Consider the following 22,570-nt stretch of genomic DNA (forward strand, 5'->3'; position numbering starts at 1 on the left):
TGTAATTACTTGAAAGTATATCCAAAAATAATCATATATATAAATATATATAAATATATAAAATTATATATTAATAGGTTTATAAGATGACTTCTTTGCATCTTCTTTGATTAAAATAATAAACCTTTTGTTACATGAATTCTCCAAACTGTTTTAGGAAGCAAGCAAAATGTTGTAATTAAGTAGATTATTACTTGGCTTTGTTTTGCCACAGAAAAAGTAAGTTTCAAATCTTTCCAACTAAGAGGACAATCTTTATCTGGCCATATATTTGCATCTGATGGATTATTTTAATTATTTTCAGGGTTATTTCAAGTAATAGGTCACACATTGTGAAACTGCCAGTTAACAGGGTAAGTAGTTTTCTCACATAAACATTCAGAGAAAGGAAGAGTACTATAATATTAGCGAGGAAAGATGAGCCTGACAGGATGTCTCTCCAGGAAATTGAATTTATTTTATTTATGACTGATTCTTATGTTTGAAATGACCATATGTACACCAACCCCAAGCTTTTTTAGGATATCAAATTCAACCTGATGCCTTGACCTTTGAAGTAAATACAAGTCTATACAAGATAATTTAACTAGTCGACAAGCAATAAAATATCACTGAGAGATTAATCAGAAAATGTAAAGTGCTTTTTATTATTTTCCATTTCATGTTGGCAGAGCCTCAGTTTTCTAGATCAGAGACGACATCACCTTCAGGTTTATGTTTCTGATTGCCAAATATGCTAACAAAATAAATAAAAGTGTAATTGCATTAATTTTTATTGTTACTAGAGAAGAATGGTTTTCTCAACTAGGAATCTCTTTAATTGTGTGGTTTTGGCCTATAAATGTTTACTCCTAGGTGAGAGCTTAACAATTAGAATATTTTGAGATGGATCCATTCCCAAAAGCTCTGTTTTAAGCATTTCAGTGAACAAAGGGAAAAGCTTTATTTGAAAATAGACAATCTCAACCTTTAAAAATATATGCAAATAAGACCTAATAACAACTTTTACATCTTGAACTAACTTTTCTTTTCTGCTTAGCAAACTCAGAATATGTATCCAGTTGAATAGCTGGTGTATACTTAGGGAATTCAATAATAAAAGTCTTAATAAGAAACGTAATTAGGAAGACAGCTCTGCTTGAACTATTCCAAAGCTAAATATAAATGACTTTGAATTGTCTGCTATTTCTTTTCATTAGCTTAGAGAATTAATCTTCATATCAGCAATACCATGTGATTTATTCAGTCTTTTTTGAAATTAATATTTTTTATGTTATTAGCTTAATTTTATTTTATGATTTGAATGTAGATAATACAGTCTTGTGAAATTTGAATTTGCCAAAATTGTGTATGTTAAATTTGACATGTTTTAATTTTTATTATTTAAAATGGCAGCAATTGAAGTTTATGCATACCCCACATCAGTTCCTCCTCCTCAGCAGTCCACCAGCCAAAGAATCCAATTTTAGAGCTGCTAAAAGACTCTTTGGAAGCACTTTCGCATTTCAGTGAGTATGACACTATGAATGGGGCTGTATTCCTTCTTTCAGACTTCTAAAAGTGTGTAAGAAGGGACAATTTCTCCTTTAATTATTGTAGGTTTTTTCTCCTTTGGTTTTTGGGACAAAGCTAGTACAACTAGGAGCTACTTCCAGCTCAGTATTTAGTGACTATACAGTGCCAAGGATTTAATTTGGGGTTCCCAATTGCAAAAGCATGTCCATCTGTGTATTGAGCTGCCTCCCAACCCCAATAGTTATTTTTAACACCAAATAGACCACTAAATTATATTTTATATTTATTTAGTAAAGTAATATAGTTTTTATTGAGCAATTCAAAAAAAAACTTGAGGTAAGAACAGGGAATACTGTTCAAGAGAGAAGCTGGGTTTGATAGATCAAATCGCCAGTAAATTATTCTTGAGAAAATTCAACTTTCACTTCATATCATGGCCAGTTTGAAACTTGATTGAGTTTTGGTTGAGTAAACTTCCTCTTCTGCCTCTGTTTTTCAGTGGTTCACATATTGAGAATTGGCATTCTATTCTGAGGAATGGTCTGGTTGTTGCTTCTAATACAAGACTACAGGTAAACAGAATGTTTTAACAAGGTTTTGGTTTTTTTTTTTCCCATTTTTGCAGTTGATTAAATTTTTCTTTGTATTAATATTTTCACTTGCCAAATGAGAGACACTGTAGGGTTTAAAAATTACGTGGCATTTTTTAATAAACTTAAGTCGTTTTACTGAATGACAAAACAGACCTAATAGACCTAAGCCATTTCACAAAATAATAAAACAGAATTGACATACTATATAGAAATAAAAAAATTATATTTTTGTATGAATAATTTTAATACACATTTCTTGTGCATATCCCCTATGTTAATACTTTTTTTAAAAAAAGGGAAAATCTGGACAGTTTGAAGTTGTGAGTGTGGTCCTCATCTACTGTAAACTTTCATCTTACACATTCCATATCATTTTTGACAGTTGGTATTTACTTGCCCTGTAATGTGGTCAGTAAGTAAATGTTCAAACCAGTCATTGATCTATCACCATAAGAGTTGAACTAAATTAAGTGATAATCACCATAAATGCACAGCTACTAAATTAGTTCTTAGTTCATACTACATTTCAGAGTTCCTAAAACAGAAATAATTAGAGAAAATTATAATTGTTCTGAGCAGGGTGGTATTCCAGTGAAAGAATATAATAGATCGTTTCCTTTATATCATATATCAGTCACTGAATTTAAAATCTTTATCAGATTTAAATGTAAATGCACTAAAATAAAACTATTAGACTTATTTTTGGAAACATTGAGGTCATCGACTCACTGCTTTTCATCCCTCCCACCTCTTCCCACTTTAGCTTCATGGTGCAATGTTCGGAAGTGGGATCTATCTTAGTCCAATGTCAAGCATATCATTTGGTTACTCAGGTAAGCTGGTAGTATCTAAGCTCAAGTAGGAATTAATTTTTTAGTCTTATTTAAATTTAACTTAATTTGATTTTTTTAGTTTTACATATAATGCCAGCATACCATTTTTTATCAGGTGACTAAAGTTGATTTTTTTCCTCTTTTCTTTTTTTATTATCTTTTTATTAATATTTTAATTTTAATTATGAGAACAAAGATGCAACGAAAGAGGACAAGGTAAAGTTACAGTGGAAGGACAATCACCCATAAACAGAATTCTTAGAAGAAAACCCCTTGCTGATACCTTAATTTGGAACTTTCAATCAAAGAACATTAAGAAAAGTAAAATAGAACCCATGTACAATTACTTTGTCCCTCAAGTCCCCAGGTTGTAGTACATTATAACATTTCTTAGCAGCACACAAAGCAATCTAAGGCCATAAAACTTACGTAACTCCTTAAACTTTGAAGGCATAATATTTTCTTACATTCCCTTGCATATGCATATTAGTTTAAGTTAACTTCAAAAATTTAAGTGGGTTTTTTTTTTTAAGGATTAGAGTCAAAGGGGGAGGGGAGGTCACACCCAGCAGTGCTCAGGGGTTACTCCTGGCTCTATGCTCAGAAATCGCTCCTGGCAGGCTCGGAGGACCATATGGGATGCTGGGATTCAAACCAATGACCTTCTGAAAGGCAAACACCTTACCTCCATGCTATCTCTCCAGCCCTGCATTTATTGTTTTAAATTCGCCTGAGAAATATTATGAGTGATAATAAACACATGTCAACATGTATTTTTGACACTTCTTTATAGGATGAAATAATTTTTCAACCTCAGGATTAGTATGCTTTTTAATAAGTTCTGTTATTTCACTTAAAACAAATATTGAAAATAAGGTTTGTATACTCTGCATCCATGTTACTCTCCTATTATTGGGCATAATTTTTTATTATGTCAATTATGTAACATTGGATTCTACTGTATATTCCATGGAAATGTTTTGATGATTGTGAACAGTTTAAGATTAGAAAGCACTTTAAACTCACAATTCCTGGTACCTCATATAGTTAAAAACCCTGCTACGCTAGGAGTGATCCCTGAACAAAGAATCAGGAGTAAGCCCTAAGATTCTCCAGGGTGTCCCAAAAAAGTAAAAATAAATGCAGTAAGTCTAATTATATCAGTATAAAATGAAAAACTAAAAACGAATTTAAATGACTGCACTCTTATCTTAGATAAGAATAAAAACAATTACTGGGGCCGGGAAGGTGGTGCTACAGGTAAGGTGTCTGCCTTGCAAGTGCTAGCCAAGGAAGGACAGCGGTTCGATCCCCGGGCGTCCCATATGGTCCCCCCAAGCCAGGGGCGATTTCTGAGCACATAGCCAGGAGTAACCCCTGAGCGTCAAACTGGTGTGGCCCCCCCCAAAAAAAAACAAAAATAAACAAAACCAAAAAAAAAACCTATTATTTATTAAGAATTATTTATTCAGATACTGTTTATCTTAAAGTGTGAATACGTTTTGTTAGTTTAATGAACTCCTCTAAAGTATTCTTAGGATTGTGGTACAATATATGTATATGTGTCTGTATATTTATCAAGGGAATGAGCTTTTAAGATTCATTCAATTCTTTTCATTTCTTTTTTATTTGATTTTTGGGCCACACCCAGCAGTGCTCAGGAAGTTTGTTACTCCTGGCTCTGTGCTTGGAAATTAATCTTAGCCGACTTTGGCGACCATATGGGATGACAAGGATCAAACCTGGGTAGGCTGTGTGCAAGGCAAATGCCCTTTACCCTCAGTGCTATCTTTCTGGCCCCATATTTTATCAAATGTGTCTCTGAATTGAAAATATCTGCAATGAAAAATGATCCAAACTCTCTATTTGGTTTTGAGGCCTTAAAGTATAAAGGGTAGTGAACAATATTTTTTCTGCAAACAAAATATTTTGCTTCTTTTCAATTCTTTTTCTGAAACACTAGATCTTTTTTTCAACTCAGGTTTATTCACTTCAGCAGTGGAAGAGAAGTCAGACCTGATAAAGAGGTCTCTTCATTTGCAGTTTGATCCGTAAAACTTAGCTCATTTTTATTTAAAATTTGCTCATTATTAATTTAAATGACAACAAAAATATCAACATACTTCTCACAAATTTGGATAATAGAAGAACATGGTTCCAAATCAACCTATTCTAAATCATGTTCCTTTTGTTCTGTTTTGTGTAAAGTCCTTTACATATTTAAATCATGGATTATTAGAGTAAACTAGGGCTTATGAGTATCACAAACAGGGTAGCTTCATCGGGTTTTATTTTTTAAAGGAGTAAATTCTACTCAAAACTCAAAAAACAAAAACAAACAGAAATTCATGAATTAAGTTGTAGTACCAATTCTTTTGTTTTTAATCCATATTTACTCTTGTCTTTCTATTAACTAGATGCCAAGAAAAATATTACATGCCCCAAAGCCCTTTGAAAAACATTTTTAAGAATCTTATAACCACATTCATTTTAGACAAGTTAACTTCTTATCCCTGTTTCCAGTGGAAAGGAAGGAAGTTCATTTGTTCTGAGTCATCCAGAATCTTTAGACCAACTAAGTTTTGTTCCAGATTCAGGTATTGTATTTTAGCTGCATCATGTAGCTGTATCTTTAACTTATTTGTTTGCTAATATTTTCAGGGATGAACAAGAAGCAGAAAGTGTCAGTCAAGGATGAACCGGCTTCCAGCAGTAAAAGCAACAATTTGTCACAGGTGTTGTAGCAACTGGAGTGACTGGATGATGAGTGAAAACTAGCTTCAGTAGCAAGGAGATTTCCATCTACACTGGCTGTTTATGTCCACAGAATTACTTTCAGTGGTCATTGATTATCAAGAAATTCACCTCAATCTAAAATAGAAAATCTGAAATGCCTTATTTAATAAATATTCAGAAAGTGTTTATCACATCTTTTCCTACTATACTACTGAAGAGTCACTATACAACTAAGTTATGATGAAAATCAAAAACAGGAAAATTATTTTGAAAAACAATTTTCCTGGAGGCTTTATTCCACTGATGATCAACAAATTAGTAAATGCATTGTTAGATGCAGGTGAATATTATGGAAAAATCAGGCAAACGGTAATTAATGAGAAGGAAATTGAAAGTAGAATCAGTGCCAATGGAGGATGTCAAGGAAACTATTCTCTCAGCTCATATTTGTGTCAGTGAGTGAGGGCGGCATCCATCTTCTATCTCTTTGACAGTAAGAACATTTTAGGCATAAAGAGAGAACAAACACAAAGTCCTTGTTTTAAAGAAAGCAAATAAACATTTGGATAAGCTATAAGTTCATATAATAAATACATAACTTGTAAGTTTTAAAAAAGGGTATAAAAATCTAATATTAGCCAAAAAAATCCAGATATTTCTACAGGTAACTTTACCTTCTGTAGCTTACCTAATGTTGCTATAAAAATGAAGTACCTATGAATAGTTATTGAATTATTGATTTTAATGTTTAAAAGATTATGCAGGTTTAATTTTATTTCTTTGAAGTAAAAATACCCGGCTCAGTAAAAGTAAGCTTGAGTCATTCTCAGACTATTGAACTTTATTTTGGCATTTTAGTTCACATGAGATAGCTACTTAATAATTATTATATACATAGATTATATCATATTACATTAAGAGACATAAGAATATTGCTATTAGTCTAAAGAAGCTTTTCAAAAATATGGAAAGACATTAATGACTTTTTTAATGGATAACCATTTGGGTTTTACTTTCGTGTGCCCTATTTTTACTTTGATTTTTCAATTCTTTTGGAGTTTAGTCACAGAAAAAAGGACAGCAATCCCAATTTCTGCAAAGCCGTAACTTAAAATGCATAGCCTTATGTGAAGGTAAGATGAAAGTTTTATAAGCTTTATAGCATCAATTCTCTATCTTGTCTGTATTTAAGAAATGAAGTACATTTAGGGAATATGTATAATAAAATAGTGAAAGCATTATTATTTATTACAATCTCTTATAGCCTTAGTGGAACGCAGGTTAAATAGAGGTGATAAAGGTGAAAACCAAAAGGTGGAACTGCCAAGAACTCAGAAAGTTCTCTATTCATTCTTAGTAGATATTGCATTATAATGGTAACTATAGTTTTATGACCAAGTATTACATTTTGTTTGGTTACTGTTAGTATGCCCTTTTACTCTTTATGTTGGATTTTGAATATAAAGGAATATGAAGAAAGGCTATAATTAATCATTTCCCAAAGCAATAATTGAATAGAATCGGTCTTTATGGTTTTTATAATTTAGTTTTCTTTTTAAAAGTAACTTCTTGAATTAAACACCATGAGATACACAATTACAAAGTGTGTTGTTAATGATTTAATTGCAGTCATTCAGTACCCTTCACCAATGCACATTTCTCATCACCAATATACCCAGTTTCCCTCCTGCCCTACTCTCTGCTAGCCTCTGTGGCAAACATTTTTCTTTCTCCCTCCTTTTCTCCTTTCTCCTTCCCTCCCTCCCTCCTCCTCCTCTCTCTTTCACTTTCTCTATCTCTATTTTTCCTTTAACAATTTCACAAAATTGTTACTGAATGGGGTATCATGTATATCACTAATCCTCCTTTCAGCACCCGTTCTTGTCCAGAGTGATCATTTCCGACTATTATTGTCATAGCAGCCCCTTCTGCTCTAACTGCACTCACCTACTCTTTGTAGCAAGCTTCCTACCTTGGACTGTCCCTTCTGGCCCTAATCTATGTTCTTGTGCTCAGCTTCTTAGCTCTTGTGCTGAACCTAAGACAAGAAGATTGATGAGGAGTTTGCAAGATCATAACTTTTCCTTATTTTTCCTATAAACCAGCAAAGCTAGAAAAACATTTTTGGAAGTTTTAATATTCACTTTTAACAACCATAAGTTTTGACACCTAATAGTTATGTGAGTCACTGATTTACTTTCTGCAACTGAGAGGACATTTTCCCATTACAAAAGTAATTATTACACGAGTCATGTTCAAAACATATGCTTGTTAAACAATACATTATTTTTAAAAAATTGCATTTATTGACATTGAAGTAAGTTAAACATGATTTTTTTATTTTGTTTATTTGTGGAGCATACCAAGCAGTTTTTCAGGATTTCTCCTGGCTTTTAGCCTGGAGATCACTGGTGACAGTGCTTGAAGGAACCTTAGTGGTACTAAGAAATGAACCCAGATCAATTGCATGCAAGGCAATTATCCTGCATGCTGTACTCTATCTCCAATCCCTTTTGTATAAAATTTTATTATAGATTTCTGAGAATACAGCTTATTGTAACTTAAAATCAATAGGTTTTTAATTTTGTTTCACCTGCAGTGATCACCTCACCTGACCTGCACAAACATGGAGAGATATGGGTTGTGCCAAATACCGATCATGTCTGCACACGATTTTTCTTTGTGTAAGTGAAAATACTCAAGTTCATATAGACTGTCTTCCACGTAAATGATGAAAGATGCGGTATCAATATTAATATTATTATTTTTAATAGCCAGTGTATAAGTAATAAATAGTTTCTCACAATCTATTTTAATTTCAATAAATTGCATAGAGAAAAGCGACATTTAAATACTGTTAACTTTGTACTGACATAAAACATGTCTCTAATGACTTGTGTATATATATGTGTGTATAGGTAGACTAATGTTTTAAGCAATAAAATTAGAACTATGAAGAGAACTCTAGGAGGTCATTATCTTATATGACATGGGCTATCAGATGGATGTGGATTTTTTGACACATCTGCATTCTAAGAGATGCATCACTTAGTAACAAGTGCATCATACTGTCCAAATCTCACCTACCTGTTTTTCTTCTTTCCTTTTCTACAATCAGGGCACAGAAAGGACCTCAGGGAAAAGTTGAGTTATAAAATCTAGGGAAAATAACTTCATCAATATTTGTCCTAATAGATGTGTGATAATTGCAGACTCTACCTATGATATGCTAGCTTATGGATAAACTGTTTCTAATGAAAATGCTATGGATTTCATGTTTTGTTTTTGGATGATTTGAAACTGGTTTTTATGTAGTGCAACTTTATGTACTATGCATCTTAATGTGTTTGTAATTTATACTAATTCCATAATTTTCTTAATGGGGAGATAATAACGAATATAGTAGAAAGAACCCCACTTCTATTAGTTTGTGCATAGGGTCACCAGTTATTAGTAGATGGTGTTAATGTATTGCATAAACTCTCAATAGATGCAGTACTACCAATAGCTGTAGTGAAACAGTATTTCTACCTAAATAAGTCAGGATCCCAAAAATAAATTCATGACTCATGAAAACTTTGAACATTTCTCAAATCCACAATTAGGTAACTTACAAAATGATAATAAAGGAACTAAATATATTGTAATAGTCTAAATTGAATAGCCCCAGAGCTGTTAACCACAAAAACAAGGGTAGGAGGCAGTTATGGGAATGTGACAAGTTAAACCTTTCTTGTTAGTAGTCTTAGCCTTTAGTTGCAGGTCTTGGATAGCGAAGGCCAACCTTGTAGGGATGGAGCCAAGGGAACCCTTGTTCCTGCCAGTGCTTTCTGCAAGGAGTCCTTACTGACCAAACCTTTGTAGAAATTAAGAGAACAAGGGAGAACATTGAAGGAGACCATATAGGTCAGCTTTCTGGGCAGAATACAAAGTAGATGAGGGATCTTATGACTTTGGAGACTCATTGGGAAATTATCCACACACCATCTTTTAAAAGGTTTCTTAGAGAACTAAGCTGGCACAATTTAGTCCTCAAACAATTTCTTCTCTTCATGATCATTTTGATCATTATTCAATTAGAACAGTCTCCCAAAAGATACCTTCATTCACAGTTACTTCATTGAGTGATACTGACTTTTTGAAAAAGCAACAACAAAAAAAAGAGAACTCCAAATTCTTTCCTTACTGAGAAAAATTGTTTTTAAACAGTGAATGTAGTTTTTAAATGTCTTGCTAAATTTTATGTTTATTAAGCTAAGTAAGCAACCTGACTCAAAGTAGGCAGTTAGCCTTTCTAGTCTTAGTTCTTTGAAACTTTATGTAAAGAACACAAATAAAATCTGCAGAAATGTGTTGTGTGAGTGTGTAGATATGTGGCTATTTGTTTGTTCAGATGGTTGTTTGGTTTTTGGACTACACTTGGTGATGCTCAGGGGTTACTCCTGGCTATGCACTCAGAAATCACTCCTAGCTACGGGGGCCATGGGACTCTGAGGCTCAAATGTAGATCTGTCCTGGATCAGCCATGTGCAAGGTAAATGCCCTACTGCTGTGCTATGGCTCCTGGGTTTTGTTTTGTTTTGTTTTGTTTTTTTGAGAGAAAACTTTCTGAATTCCAGAGGAGAGAAAAATTGAAGGAAAAAACTTTTGAAGGAATCATTTGTAGACACTCAGATACATGACAAATCATACAAAATGAAAATTCCATTAAGATGATTATTTAATTTCTTTATAAAACATAATTGTGATTTTTATCTCTTTTATTTAAACCCTGAGGAGAAGAGCAACTAATTAAGTAAAATTGATAAGATACAGAACATATCAAGAGGAAAATTTATTCACTAATGAATGTAGATTCTCATTACAACCACCAGTTTCTTTAAAATTATATAATCACAGAGTTCTAGTAGTGATGTGCCTTCTTAGGAAGTGGTAGCATCAGGAAAAAGATTAATTGATAAAAAAAAACAGTGAGTAATCTCAAATATACCCTTGAGTTTTTAGATTAAATCTGTTATTTTATTATGACTTAAAATTATATTTCTGTGTTTGAAGATTGGCTTAGTAACTATAATACTGACTTCATTATTAAATTGTGTTTCAGGTGAAATAATAACTTAAAATCATTTCAATACTAATCTGATTTCCAGAGTAAAGGAGATATTAAAGATTCTTAGTGCTGTATTTATATTCTTTCCAACAAATAAACACAAAATGAGAAAAATAAACAAATTTTAGGGAACAGATTGTTGTATCAAAAAATAAAAGAAATCAAAAAAATTTTAAAAAAAGTATCACTTAGAATAAAATAGAAGAACACTAGATTCAAAACATTTTCTGGAAACTTTAAAAATTAATAGACTTGACTACATATACAAATACCTCACAAAAATGAAATAATTCAGGGTTTATGCACAAATTAAAAATCCAATTTCTAGAATAGAAATTGTTAAAGCTTGATTCAATTACTTCTTTTCTGAATTTGAAACTTTCATAAAGACATGAAGGTCAATATATGTAAATAAAGTTAGTGGTTTTTTTTTTTAAATAAAGGCCAGAAGCAAAATTTATGCAGAAAGATAAAAAAAAAAAGGGTATTTTGTTCTCTGGTTCTGTAAGTGCTTGTTTTAGTGAGAATGGGAATTAGGTCTAACAAGTAAAACTTAGCATTTTTACTTTTTATAAATAGAACTAAAAAACAAAATCTAAGGGCAGATAATTGCTTACTTGGCAAGTTAACAGGCTAGGTGTATGTGATACCAAGAGCTACTCCAAGTGCTTCACTTTCCCCAACACTGCCATAATGGAAATCATAATTGAAGGGAGTATGCTTTTTAACTCAACTGTCTATGACCAAGGAAAGGTAAAAAAAAAGCCTTTTTTTCTGATATTTTTTGATTTGAAGTTAAGAAGTACCTTTTTAATACTCCAGTATTTGATTTAGAACAGGAAGCTCTTCAGATTGTTTTCATGTTTTCTGCACTAACTGCATTTACAACTTATGTTCGCCTATTTTGCAAAACATTTCGAGACGTTTTTTATGTAAGAACAGGAAATAGATAAAAACACAGACCATCTGCAGAACATTTTTCAGTCAAGCAGATGTAGCTTGCCAAGTAGATTTTAGGAGAACTCAATCCCAGTGTACAATAGTTTTTAGAGTTGAGCTAAGAACCACTAAGTACCATCTCTCCATGAACCTCTCAGTTAAAATTTGTCTTTCTCCCTTGTGTTGCTATAACTCACCCAAAGAGCTTCCTTTCAAAATTCAGTTACTCATTGCATTGAATTCTCACATGAGGCTATACTCTGAACTCTTGCCCTTTACTTTTATTCTCCTGCTTTATTGATGCCCCTTTGCTTGTAAGTTTGAATAACAGGACAAAGGCAAAAAAATAAAAATATTTTGGACTACATGTGATTTTTATTTGCGATTATAGATGAAAATATATTTAGAATGCATATATAGGAAAAATATCTGAAAGGAGAACTGTATGATGACCACTAATAAAGTAGATACAGCATTCATTAAGGTCTTACAAAAATAAAGTAGTTTGAATCAGGACATACTGAGGTGAAAACATTTAGAAAGGTAGAAGACAGAACATTTAGTCATTGCTCAGTGAAACTGTGTGATAACAAACTGTGTGACATCTAGCTGATATGATCAGAGAGAACTGTGCTTTATCCCCAGACTGTAATAAATCAATTTTCTCTGTCTTCAATACAGAACTCTTTCCAAGATTTAAACTGCCACCTCAATCTCTGCTTAAAAACTTCAGTACCTACAAACTGCTTCTAAGTTGAAGCTCACTCTCCTTTTGGTGAACTAATTCTTTATTCTTTGCATCCACTCACTTTAAGAGCCATGGTATTGGAAGGTCAAGAAAATGCTATCCCCAGTTTCTTGGACCATATATCACATCAGTGATGCTTTACTGCCCTTTGGGCATATTTTGTGATTCTCATACTGCATGTTTTGCTCTTTCCTTCCTATATTAAGCTTGGATTTTCTCTTCCATTCTCTCACCTCATACTTCTTTTTTCAATTTTAAAAGAGTATGTTTGTTTTTCTCCATTATTCTGTGTGCTTCTTGAGGTCAGGGACTGTGTCATTTTTCTTTGTATACTTAGCATTATACTTGGCAGAGAGATAGGAATGAATGAGTGAAATGCCTACTTTATAGTTGCTGGCTGGGCATATCCTCTCAAAAAACTTGCTAATATCAGTCAATATGTACAAAATGAAAACCCATTATTGCTAAAAACTTAATTAACTCCCCTTTCTAAACAAAATTTTATATATCAGAGACTTGAAATCTTAGATGTAGTTTTCAATTTTCTTGATCACCTTAGTCATAAGCTTCCTAGTTTTTCATGGCACAAATTTTCATATTTATGCCTGTGTTTTTATTCTCTTCTAAAGATATGCCAGATGACCAGTAACACTTCTGTTTCTTGTTTAATTTATTGCCCCAAGGCTAATTTGTCCAGTGTCAGATCTGTTCAATAGTATGATTATTTTATTAGACATGTTCACTGTGCCAAAACTAAAATCAAAAGTAAGACAGGGAAAAGAATTATTTATTTTGTTAACTACAGTTTATCTTCTGATGTGTAGTCTTCATTTTCAAGTATAGAGAATGTTAAGCTCAGATTTTTAGATGATTATATTTTTGGTTTTGACCCACATCAGCTGTACTCAGGGATTACTCCTGGTTCTGTGCTCCTGGGTCATTCCTAGAGGTGTCCTGGGGATCTGGATCATGAGGTTACAGGTATTGAATTGGGATCAGTACACCTCTCTGAACTCCCTAGTACGTGTTACATCTCTCTTTTGTTTGTTTGTTTGTTTGTTTGTTTTTTGGTTTTTGGGCCACACCCATTTGATGCTCAGGGGTCACTCCTGGCTAAGCGCTCAGAAATTGCCCCTGGCTTGGGGGGGACCATATGGGACGCCAGGGGATCGAACTGCTGTCCTTCTTGGCTAGTGCTTGCAAGGCAGACACCTTACCTCTGGCGCCACCTCACTGGCCCCCTGTTACATCTCTTAAGGCAGAGTTTTAATTATTCCTTGTTTGTTCTTAGCAAATAAAAATATAACATTCTGCAGTACTGAGCTTGTTTTACATTACTTCAGTTACCTGATAAAATGATTGTATAGGGAGAATGATATATGGTCATTCTGTTGTTATTTTTTTTAAACTTCTTGTAGTGATTTTGCTATTACTCTACCTTTGCTTTGTCCAAATGATTGTTTCACCAGCTCAGTCTGTGACTAATCTTTCAAGGCTTAACTGCTTGTATTTTTCCATTGGTCTGACAACTTCAGACATAATATGTACTTTTACTTTGAATTTTGCTTGTCCTTTCTCCCCAGCTACAATTATTTGCATGATTTTATTATTTTGCCTAGAAAAATGAAAACTATATCTGTGCAGGGGTATCTTATATCCTGTGCAGAAGTACAGTACCTATTGAGTGGAAGCAAGACCAAAAGACTAAATGGGCAAAAGTAACTAAGAGACTAAATATGGGCCAGGAAGTCACTGCAATTAGAACATCAAGAGTGTCTGCAGGAACTTTGAATGAGAGTTTAGAGAAGCATCCAGTTCACACTGAATTTCTCCTTTCTGTTACCAATGAAAATCAGTGCTATCGTAACTGAATTCCAGATTGGGGACTAGAAAACAAATCTGTGTGCACCAATCTTAAAATTATCCTATGCTACTTCTATCAGTTTGAGAATAAAGTTGTCAGTACTATCAAATGTTTTCATTTGTGTATTTTATAATATATATTTTTCTTAAATTTATGGAAGAGTTTCAGAGAGCAAAATTCCATCTTCTGTTATGTTTTACCTCCCCATTACTTTAAAACTAGTTAATTGAGGGGCAGGAGTGATAGTGGAGTGGTAGGGCATTTGCTTGCAAGTGGCTGACCCAGGACTGGACCTCCGTTTGATCCCGGGCATCCCATATGGTCCCCCAAGTCAAGAGTGATTCCTGAGCATCACCAGGTGTGGCTGCCACAAAAGAAAAACCCTAATTAATTGACAAATTTTAATTTAATTTAATTTTATCTTATATTGGAGCCACATGAAGTATTTTTTTTTTGTTTCTGTTTTTACTCAGTATTTATCTGGCTTTTCACTCAGGGTTCACTACACATGGTGCTTTGCAGCACCATATGGAATGCTGGGTAATAATCTAGGTTATTGAACGTGTGCAAGGAAAGTGGCCCTACTCACTGCACTATCTCCCCATTCCCTAATTGAAATGTTTGTTTTTTTGTTTGTTTGTTTATTTTTGGGGGCTACACTTGGCAGTGCTCAGGGGTTATTCCTGGCTCTGCACTCAGAAATTACTCATGCTAGGGATTGAACTTGGGTCATGCAAGGTAAATAATAGTGCCTGGCCCAAATTGGACTGCTTATAATTAAAAGTTAGTTGTGCGCCAGAGAGATAGCATGGAGGTAGGGCATTTGCCTTGTATGCAGAAGTCAGTGGTTCAAATCTCGGCATCCCAAATTGTCCCCTGAGTCTCCCAGGAGTGATTTCTTAGTGTAGAGCCAGGAATAAGCCCTGAGTGCTGCTGGGTGTGACCCAAAAACCAAAAACCAAAAAAAAAAAAAATTGTTTTATGGTCCTGGCAGCATAAGTAATTTTAGTTTCCTTTTATAAAGTTTTTTTTTGTTGTTTGTTTTTTGTTTGTTTGTTTTTGTTTTGGGGCCACAGTGGTGATGCTCAGGGTTTACTCCTAGCTATGCGCTCAGAAACTGCTCCTGGCTTTGGGAACCATTTGGGACGCCAGAGGATAGAACCATGGTCCATTCTAGGCATGCATGTTAGATGCCTTATGGCTTGCGCCACTGCTCTGGCCCCAGTATTTCATTTGTTTTACTTCCTCTAAAGAACCTACTCAAGTATAACATTTCCCAATTGATCCATTCTTACTCTCTTAAAAAAATTGCTTTCTGGGCATAAACTTTCGTTACATTCACAATCTAATATTTGTGATACTGAGATTATTCTTCATCCCATATTGTGATAAATACTCTGAAAGGGAAAGGAGTCAAAAGAAGAGAGGTATTTTCTGTAGTTGGAGCCTCTCCTAATTGTAGGTGTGGTGCTAAGGGATCTGGGTTCTCATAGGGCTCCAGAAATTCTCAAAAGGACCCTCCCTCAGTGATACCTGTGAGCTCTGTGATACCTTGGTGGCCTCTATCTGGGGCTCCAAATGTTGTGACCAAGTTTGCTTAATCACATCAAAACAATCTTAGGTGTAAAGGCAAATAAATTTATTTAATTAGCACCTAGATGGACTGCGGCTAGGCATTTATCTGAAACTGTGGCTTGGGACACAATTTAGGAGTTTTTCCTCTGACAATCTTAGCAACGGTGAGACAAAGAGAAGAGAGACATAAGAATGCAAATTGATGGTTACGTCACATCAATTCACCCTACTGGAGGGGTACACAGAGGAAACTAACAATGAGCCTCTGTTGCTAAAATCTTTTTTTTCCGCACATTTTGTCTTAGCCTTCATGTAGAGATTTATTACTTTATTATTTGCTTAGAATAGATCATTCTTTCCTGCCTAGTTAATAACTTGGGCTGGTTTATTCTGTTATGAATCATAATTTATGAGTTATAACCTATTTATCTCTGCCAGAATGGGTAACTCACAGGTCCTTTCTTAGTTACCTATTTAGAAATTTGTTACATTTTCAACTTTTGCACTACTAAATAATATCTCAAGATAAGGCATTTCTGAAACCAAGAAAGTACATTGGGAACAGAGCAAAACTGCACTTTAACTCATATATCACAATGCTAAAAGTAATTCTTATATTTAAGAACTATTTGTTAACCAAATAAAATACTTATTTTTCTTTTATTATTATACTTGCTTCCTAAATTAAGCCACCCACAGACTTTTGTTTTGTTTTGTTTTGGGGCCACACCTTGTGATGCTCAGGAGTTACTCCTGACTCTGCACTCAGAAATCGATCCTGGCTTGGGGGATCATATCACAATCTGTCCTAGGTCAGCCAGCCGCATGCAAGGCAAATGCCTTACCACTGCACCGGCCCCACCCAAAGTCTTTTAGCTTTCTTATCCCCCAACTTAATACTGTTCTTTCTTTTTGGGGGGGAGGGGATCACACCTGGTGGTGCTCAGGGGTTACTCCTGGCTCTGTGCTCAGAAACTGCCACTGGTAGGCACAGAGGACCAAATGAGATGCCGGGATTTGAACTCAGTCCATCCTGGGTCAGGTGCGTGCAAGGCAAACACCCTATCACTGTGCTATGTCTTCGCCCCCACTGTTGTGCTTTCTTGTCAACTTTATATACAGTGGAAAAACAGGAATATTCCTTGATATACAACTTTAAATCTCACCATTCCACTCTGCTCTCTCCTTCAATTTTCTGTTTTAAATCTTACCATTTATTTCAGGAATGTGAGTGTCATTTCCACTGAATTAACTGCAAATGCTTTATAAGTATCAATAAACATGTAATATTTGAATATGGCATTGTAGTTGTCTGACTTCAATAGATGAGGCAGTGACGAGACATGCCTGGAAAGGAAGTTTATATCATGAAGGACTCTGGTTCTCATTGCTAGTGAAGTTGGGTTTTATTTTGTAAATAAAGTGAGGGTTACTTGTCTTAATCTAGTCTTAAAGGAAAGATGAGGAAGATAAAAGTGAAACAGATCATTCATATTGGTATTACAGGAGTCATACAAGTTAACATACAAGTTAACATATAGGAGTTGATACAAGTTAATTTTCCTCACAGCAAAAGAAATGTGTTTGACCTTATTTGGGGACAGAAAATAATGCATGAGTTGAATTACACAGTCAATATTATTTGTCCTATTCTTTGTCTACTTACTGTAATTTCATAGATGGCAGGTCAGGGTGAGGAGGGATTTGGATCCATATCAGTGCTCACTCTTACTCCTGGCTCTGCATACAAGGATTTTTCCTGGTAGGGCTCAGAGGACCATATATGATATGTGGGATTGTACCCAGGTCAGTCACACAGAAAGCAAATACTCATCCCCTGTACCGTCATTCTTGCCCTCAATTTTATTTCAGATGCAAGCCTGGACAGTTTATTTTCAGAATTTGTTAATTGTATGCCACCTATAATTTGAAAATTACTCAAATATGTGTATGATAATAAAGGCCTAAATCAGAGGCCCCCAGATTTATAAGCTCTCCTACTCCCTTTCAAAAGAAAGATTACTCAGTGCTTCCCTTAAATCTACCTTTTTAAAATGTACAAAAAAAAATTCATCCACACCCTTATTGTAGCCAATGCTAGTCTTGCCTCCTCTCCCCATCTTCCCAGAAGTTGGAAGATCTGTAGAGAGAGCCACACTGTTAACCATTTAGGTGACATAAACACTGACCTAAAACAATATAATGTTTAAGTAAGGAGAGAGGAAATGCGCTAGGAATTAGGAAATGGAAATGAGGAACCTCGGTTTATTGAGTTTAGACAGGAAAGCATGGAGTTTTCCATACATAGACAAATAAAAACACTTCAGATTGAGATACTTGTAGAAAGTAAAGGAAGTATTAAGTTAAAAATTAAGTCCAAATTTGATTTACTATAGTGCGGTTTCTATAGGATAATTGTAGAGAAAAGTGGAGATAGAATTTCCAGAATTAGCATATTGATGGTAGTTAAAGCATAGTAACGGAAATTAAATAATTTAGAGTTTGTTTATCAAGAGAAGAAAAGACATTGAGCAGTGAAATTGTGACTCAAGCTACCATTAAAATGGGAAGCCATGAAAAAGAATGTAATAGACTGGGATGAATTATCAAAAGCTAACTAGAAAGTAAGTAGATAAAGAATGGAATTTTTGAGTTAATTAAGTAGGAGACCAAACATTATTTTTCAGCAATGTCACAAGTATGTGTTGGGTAAATTGATGAAGAAAGTGATAACTTTGCATGACTGACAAATTTTAATGAAAGACTAACGTGAAAAGAAAGAAGATGATAAAATGTAGGCTAGATATCAGTTAGGCATATCTTACTCAACGTTGTGTCCTGGCATATCTTACTCAACGTTGTGTCCTAGGTAGTGGATATGATAGGTGCCAAGTATAGCATGGAGAAGGAATAAACAAATGCATATTAGGAAATTTGGAGTATGGGTATATGGGGATTATAATCTGAAATTTGGAAGCCATCAAGTACCCAAAAGAATACCAAGATCTTTAATCTTTTTAAAACTACAGTAATTATTTCTGTCTGTTCCAATATTTCTATTTAGTTTTTTGTTTTGTCTTGTTTTACATTATCTAAGTCCTGGGAGGGGAGTTAACTTGACTAAGTAAAACAACAATGGGCCAAAGCCAAGTCTTCAAGACAGGTTTTCTTTCTTGAATTAAATAATTATTTACATGCAGTTTAATGGGTAACCAGGATTTATGCAATAAGAAGGGCTAAAATCTTTAGTTGTTTTCTACATATATCTTAGTGCTACAAAGCACCAGGTTATTTTTGCACCTGTTGTAAAGCATTCATTCTACATATTCTGTGGTTCTTAGACAACTTGTATTCAATCTTTGATAAAATATAATGGTACTATGTACCATGTGTTTCATTCTTTTCCATGGATGGTTTTTTGGGAAGGTCTTTCAGGGACTTGAAGGTCATTTTTAATGATATACAATCCAGTTCTGTAAGTCTGAAGGTACAGTTCTTGTGCCCTGCGATGCAGTGCTAGGGGTTCAACAACAGCTCTTTTTTGTTTTCACAGTTTCATAACATTTTTATTTAAACACCATGATTATAAACAAGTTTGTAGTTGGGCTTCAGTTATATAAAAGAACACCCCCTTCACCCGTGGAACATTTCCACCATCAATCTCCCCATTTCCCTCCTCTCCACCCCCTGCCTGTATTCGAGACAGGCATTCTATTTCTCTCACTACCATTGTTATGATAGTTGTTAGTGTAGTTATTTCTGTAACTGAACTCACCATTTCTGTAGTAAATTTCATATCATTAAGACCAGTTCTTCCAGCCCTCATCTCTATTGTCTCTGAGAATTATTACAATAATGTCTTATTTTTCTTAAATCCTGTAGATGATTGAGACTATTCTGTGTCTATTTCCCTCTGACTTTTTTTACTCAGCATAATAGTTTCCATGTCTATATATTACTATAGGGATATACCCTAGGAACACAAAAACACAATACAAAAATGCCTTCTGCACACTTGTATTCCTTGCAGCACTATTTACAATAGCCAGAATCTGGAAACAGATTCTGACAAAAGATGCCCAACAGATGAATGGCTGAAGAAACTGGCACATCAACAACTCTTGAAGCTATCTCTCTAGAACCACCACTAGGAAGCTTTATATGTGTGTGTGTGTATCTATATAAGTATACCTATATATGTATATATAAATTTGCATGCATATATATAGATAGTGTATAGATTGATAGATACATAAATGCATTTTATAAGTGCTTAAACTTAATAAAATGCAATTATCACTAGCTATTTAAGTAGTGGATTATATAAGGACATAATCTTTCATGGCCTTATATAGTGTACTTCATTTTCCCTTATTGTGCTCTTGCAGAAGACTCTTAATTCTAGTGAGGGAAAGACAGTGGCACATATTAATCTTGAGGCCCTGCTTACTTAACCCTGGTTATCTATTTTGAAGTAATTACCACTTCTCTAAAGCTTCTTTCTTGAAGTCATCTGTATGAAATAAAATTAATTCACCACTTTTTCTACTCTGAATATTATCACTGAAGTTCAAAATTTTATTCTGAAATTCGTATTGCCCAAGTAAGTTTATTTGAGGGAATGAATTATCTTCTAAAATGTAATTATTTCTTTCTAAAGGACTTAGTAATTGCTGTCCTTTAGTGTTATATTTTTACTTCTCTTTCTTAGCTAAACTTAGCTGGCTTGCATTCTTATGTGAAGTGCCAGCATAAATAAGAATATGTTATAGTCAAACTAAGTACAGCAACTGGTGAGAGAAAGAATTGCAGACAGATGATGACAGAATGTTAATTAGAAGGCAAACGTGACAAAAGAGCGGGGCAGAAAGTGAAGTAATTTCTAGAGTCTCTCGCTGACCAGAAAGTCAATCAGTGAGTAGAAAAGAAGTTTAAGAGACTAGAACCTAGCAGATATGAAGCTGAATTCTTTCCTAGTGTGCTTCTGTGAAAATAATAAAAATTATGGGGAATATTTGCAATGACAAGGAAACTGGAGTGCATCTTGTAGCTCAAGCAGTGCATTCATTATGTGGTGCTAAAGACATTACAAATTTAAAAAGAAGGAAGAAAAAAAATCATGACAGCAGAATCATTGAAGATTTAGTAATGTAGGCATTTTATTGAATATAAGTGAAAATATATATGTTTTTCTTTTGATCCCTTTTAGGGATCTAAATGGCTTTTCAAAGCTAATTAAATGTTTCTTAATATGCCTTTGTACACATATTATGTTTCTGTGTTTCAGCTATGAAGACGGCCAAGTGGGTGATGCAAATATTAACACACAAGAAGGTGGCATTCACAAAGAGATCCTGAGAGTAATTGGTAATCAAACTGCTACTGGTTAAAGGACCACCACTTAATTAACATGATTTGAAAACCTTCCTCGGGTTCAAAGCTGGATTTTGAACTGAAGAAGATGAAAAAATAATTTGTTGTTATTATAAACAAGCTTAACCCTTTGAATACTGATTTTTCTTAGCATTTCTAAGTATCTTAATAATGCCTAAAATGGTATACAATTTATCGATTGTAGGGTTATGGAATCTAGTAATAAAATTACAGCAACACTTAAACAGAAGTTTGGGTTGCTGACACAATAAACAAATTTAAAAAAACAGGTTTGTGCTGATATTTTTATATTAACACTTTGATTGGGCATTTGGTATTATATAATGACATTTTAGGTTACCAAAATAGAACTGAAAACATTTTATAATGGCATCTAAACCTATAAGATACTTTGCAATAGGTGCGATGTAGGCACATTGTAATGTGCTATATATTAATGGTATGTACATTCTAGTTTGAGGAGGGATGTTTTCTTTTCTCCTGGGTTTTTTATTCTTATGCAAACCAATTAAGTTTTAGTGAACAATACTTTGCCCCAAATTGTGTAATATACCTGTGTATGTATTCATGCAGAAAATATGAAAATTACAATTATGCATATGTGTTATATACACATAATTTTTAACAAAAGAGAAGGCTCAGCTCCACAAATTTATTCTTTCCATGAAAAGAAAATATAATCAGTAAGCAGTAAGTTTTGATATAAATAAACTAAGATATGAGCCAATTTTGCCACATTCATCCACTGAAAATATTTGCAAACATTTTTCTATTTGTTCAAATAATTTGCCTATTAGTAAAAATTGAACTCATTTGCAATATTATCTAAAGGTTATAATTTGTGGAACATAGATGCCTCTGGTGGAATAAATATATTCAAATTATTGTGTTTAAAAGGAAGTCCTTGAAGTTTAAGCAGTTTATATTTTTTTATTTCTTACAAATAAACATTTTTGAAATTTATTTATACCACACCAGCATTTTTATATTATTTTCATTAATAACTCTGCTTATTTTTTCATATTGAGAATAAATTTTTGAAGTTTCTTTTATATTAAAAGAACACAAATGAGTTTCTAGAGAATAATAGCACCAGCTCTCAAGCGTTCTTCTTTTAAGAATCATGTGTTCATCAAACCATCTATTTCTTTGGGTTCAGAAGTTCTTTTGTTCATTTACACATTTTAATTGACAGTGTTTATTTTCCTATGTGATGTTTTTAGAATAGGCCATTCATGAAGGCAGTCTAATTAGTGAGTCTGC

General features: G+C 33.8%; 1 protein-coding gene across 2 annotated transcripts in view; it reads left to right on the plus strand.

Moving 5' to 3' along the window:
* Positions 1–22,242, plus strand: part of PARP8 (poly(ADP-ribose) polymerase family member 8) — a 175,302-nt gene extending 153,060 nt beyond the window's left edge. For both annotated transcript variants that reach the window (XM_049768368.1, XM_049768367.1), the window contains exons 20-27: positions 305–353; positions 1,396–1,508; positions 2,015–2,087; positions 2,872–2,941; positions 5,603–5,676; positions 6,741–6,810; positions 8,277–8,361; positions 21,201–22,242. In XM_049768368.1, coding sequence (XP_049624325.1) covers positions 305–353; positions 1,396–1,508; positions 2,015–2,087; positions 2,872–2,941; positions 5,603–5,676; positions 6,741–6,810; positions 8,277–8,361; positions 21,201–21,303 — 637 coding nt within the window. In that variant the 3' untranslated portion in view covers positions 21,304–22,242. The remainder of the gene's footprint in view (positions 1–304; positions 354–1,395; positions 1,509–2,014; positions 2,088–2,871; positions 2,942–5,602; positions 5,677–6,740; positions 6,811–8,276; positions 8,362–21,200) is intronic.
* The last annotated feature ends 328 nt before the right edge of the window (positions 22,243–22,570 follow it).

This window comes from Suncus etruscus, chromosome 2 (assembly GCF_024139225.1).
Source record: "Suncus etruscus isolate mSunEtr1 chromosome 2, mSunEtr1.pri.cur, whole genome shotgun sequence".
NCBI classification, from domain to species: Eukaryota; Metazoa; Chordata; class Mammalia; order Eulipotyphla; family Soricidae; genus Suncus; species Suncus etruscus.